The sequence below is a fragment of the Pollachius pollachius genome (assembly GCF_949987615.1).
Source record: "Pollachius pollachius genome assembly, chromosome: 2".
In the NCBI taxonomy this organism is placed as follows: Eukaryota; Metazoa; Chordata; class Actinopteri; order Gadiformes; family Gadidae; genus Pollachius; species Pollachius pollachius.
This window is the reverse complement of record NC_136935.1, coordinates 51,967,614-51,970,829: the sequence shown is the minus strand read 5'-3', so window position 1 is coordinate 51,970,829 and position 3,216 is coordinate 51,967,614. Positions and strand designations below refer to the sequence as shown.

General features: G+C 47.5%; 1 protein-coding gene across 1 annotated transcript; it reads right to left on the bottom strand.

Annotated features, from left to right (window-relative positions):
- Positions 1 to 1,108: 1,108 nt before the first annotated feature.
- On the bottom strand, positions 1,109 to 2,562 carry calhm1b (calcium homeostasis modulator 1b; the record flags this gene model as incomplete). Its single annotated transcript, XM_079729513.1, has 2 exons — positions 1,109 to 1,744; positions 2,017 to 2,562. 2 exons carry the CDS (start codon positions 2,560 to 2,562, stop codon positions 1,109 to 1,111), a joined length of 1,182 nt encoding a protein of 393 aa, XP_079585639.1.
- Between the last annotated feature and the right edge of the window lie 654 nt (positions 2,563 to 3,216).

Genomic DNA, 3,216 nt, shown 5'->3' with positions numbered 1-3,216 from the left:
ATGACGGATTCAGATCAGGTAGCCCTCCTAATCTCGGAGTCTATGAAGGGCTCAGACGGGACTCATATCAGGTAGCCCTCGTAATGTAGGAGTCGTCATATGAAGGACTCAGACATTTATCAGGAAGCCCTCGTAATATAGGAGTGAAGTGATCTATGTAACATGTAAATTGTTGGAGCTGACCTTCAAAAAGCGAAATCCACATTCATGTATTCATGTGAATCCCCCCATCCCCCTTCCTTTGAAAATAGGAAAATAGATTAACAAAAACACCAATACTCATAAATGTGTTGAGCCTTTATAATGAACACCAAAAACATTGTTTACACGCACATAGAATAAAAAGTAAAAAATATTGTGCAAGCACTTTATGTGCATTTGGAAATGAGTGATTGCATCAAAAAGGCTGCAAAGCGAGCAGCACTAAGTGGTTCAGAAGACCGGCTCGCTGCCAATAAACTGATGGGCAGACCCACAGAACACAATGTAGAAGTATTGGGCAATTCGGACGATTTTATGGCCTAGTGTTGGCCTAGTGGGTCTTCAGTTGTTCAATGGATATTTCAACGGACATATTCATAGGAGATTGCAAATGTAAGTGACAAACATTGTAAAGAATAATGATAACAATTAGAGATATTCCGATGACAATTTTTCCTTCCCGATATTGATTCAGATCCCTGAACTTGAGTATCGGCCGATACAGAGTGTAAACCGATACTGCATCTAGCATCGTAACTACTAACAGCACGTGTTCTTATTGAAGGGTTCTCTTATGATGACAGCAATGTATAGTCGGGTCACTTATAATCGACAATCCTTTTTTCAGAAATAGGTAATTGACATTTCTGATTATAATAATACATTTGTATTCTTGTAGTTAAGCTAAACTGATTGTGATGTTCTCTGCCTTTGTAGTAAATGAGCTGGTCACGTGATGATATCGGATCGGCGCATAGGCTTATATACTTAAAAGGCAGTATCGGAGGAATTTCCGATACTGGTATCGGTATCGGAGCAACTCCTATCACAATGCCTATTTATTTTCTAGTAAGCTCGATTTTGAACGTTTCCGACCAATTATTTTTTCTTTCTGTCTTGGAAACGATCAAACTCGACTGTAATACACCGCCCACTCCTTCTTCCCGCCGTCGGGCGCGTGTCCGTTAGCGAAGCCGTTGGGACCGCCGCTGGGAACGCCGCCGTTCAGACCACCATTCATACCACTGTTGGAGCCGCCATTGGGACCACCATTTTGACCGCCGTTGGGAACGCCGCTTGGACCGCCGCTTGGACAGCCGTTGGGAACGCCGTAAGCCTCCTTCTTGAGGAGGAATTCGCAATCCTCTCCATCGGGGGCGTCCTTCCTCAGCGCCAGCTTGGGCTTGCAGCTGTGCCAGTTCCACAGCACCTTGTTCATGTCATCCTGCGCCCGGATGCCCATCAGCTTCTCGTTGTCGCTCATCCTCTTGTTGGCCTCCTCATCGTCACCCTCCAGGTTTTCGCGGTCGTGGTGGAAGTGCTGCATCTCGCCGCTGACACTCTCGAAATACTGGTGGATGCACACCTTGGCGAAGCTCTTGGCGTGCTCTTTACACATCTCGTCGAACATCTTGCGCTCGATGTCGATGTAGTGGGACCAGTACTTTGTCTTCAGGAAGGCGGCCTGCGTGAAACACGGCCGGATGGCGCGGATCATGAAGGCCACGAAGGTCATGATGAGCAGGAACAGCCAGCCGCACGCCTGCAACACACACTCGTTAACGCATGGAGCTCCCAAACACCAGTTCACCGGAGCGCCAAAACACCTGTTCACCGGAGCGCAGACGACAAGGTCAGGGTCAAAGGGAACCACTGAGGTCTAGACACAAACCCTCGTTACTGAAACACGATTACAATATGGAAACCCTCATTATTGAGGGTTATGGTTTGCTCAAATCCATCAGCCCATTAAGGTGCTATTGAAAGATGTTGCTTTAAAAGAGCAGGAAGGGGTCCTGGAGCGACTGCACCTACCTGCGAGATACACTTGATGTACCGGGATGCCGCCACTCTGATCTCTGTCTGGCCGAACAAGTCTTTGCACGGGATCTTGGCCAGCAGCTTCAGCATCTCCAACTCAGACAAACCCTGGAACTCAGTGGTGTTCCCGAACTGCTCAAGGTTCAAGTCGATGCTGAACGCGCACAGGAAGCTCTTCCCGTCCATGAGGGTGACAGACACCCAGACGGCCGGCGCGATCAGCGATCGCTGCGTGATGGACGAGAACATGTAGCGGAGCACTGCGGGGTCCTTGCTGCGCTCGCCGGTGGGCCGCTTCCACTCCTCGGAGAGCATGGACACGTTGTTGTTGAGCACGAAGCCCAGCATGAAGAACCAGAAGGGCGGGATGCAGAGGAGGCCGATGCCGTAGTTGTAGTTGTACTCGGGCATGCAGGGGCAGCTGAACTCGAAGGCAGAGTACATCTGCGCGCTGGCCAGGGCCATGATGCCGCAGATGCCATTCATGAAGGACTCCTGGTTGGACTGGAGGAACTGGAACATCATTCTGAACTTATCCATGGTTGGAGACTGTTGGGTGTTGGGTGTCCAGACGGATCTGTGAACTTTTAGAAGGAGTCAGTGAGCAATGGGGGGGGCAAGGACAGTAGAATGTATTTTTAACCACTAGGGGGTTTTAATTTTAAACTTCCCAATGCAACAGTTTTAAAACAAATACATACAGAAGTACAGTTATACAGTAGAAAATACTTTTCATTACTGGGTAGGCTCAGCATAAAGTGTGTGTGTGTGTGTGTGTGTGTGTGTGCGCTCCTCAACAACATTTATTAAAATGTACTGAACTGTAAGTCTCTTTTGGATGAAAGGTATTTACTAGATAGTAATAGTAAATGAGTATAATGTTATAACTTATTTATTGGTCCCTTTATATGGACTATTGTTCTATCAATAAAAGATTAGCACTGAGTTCACTTTCAAAAGGGACTGCAACAAAGTGTAAAAAAAAGGAATACTAAACAATGACTTACCTTATATTTTTATTCGCGAGTTGATTCAATAAATCCACAAACAGTCCAACGCCTACTCGGTCCCTCTGATGAGGGTTGCTGCTGGTTTTTGTTGCTCGTTCGTTCCCGTCCTGTAGATCCAAGAGTAGGATGGCGTCCTGGCCCTGGGAGCGTCTCCACCTGGCCGCACCACAACACCTGTGCTCAG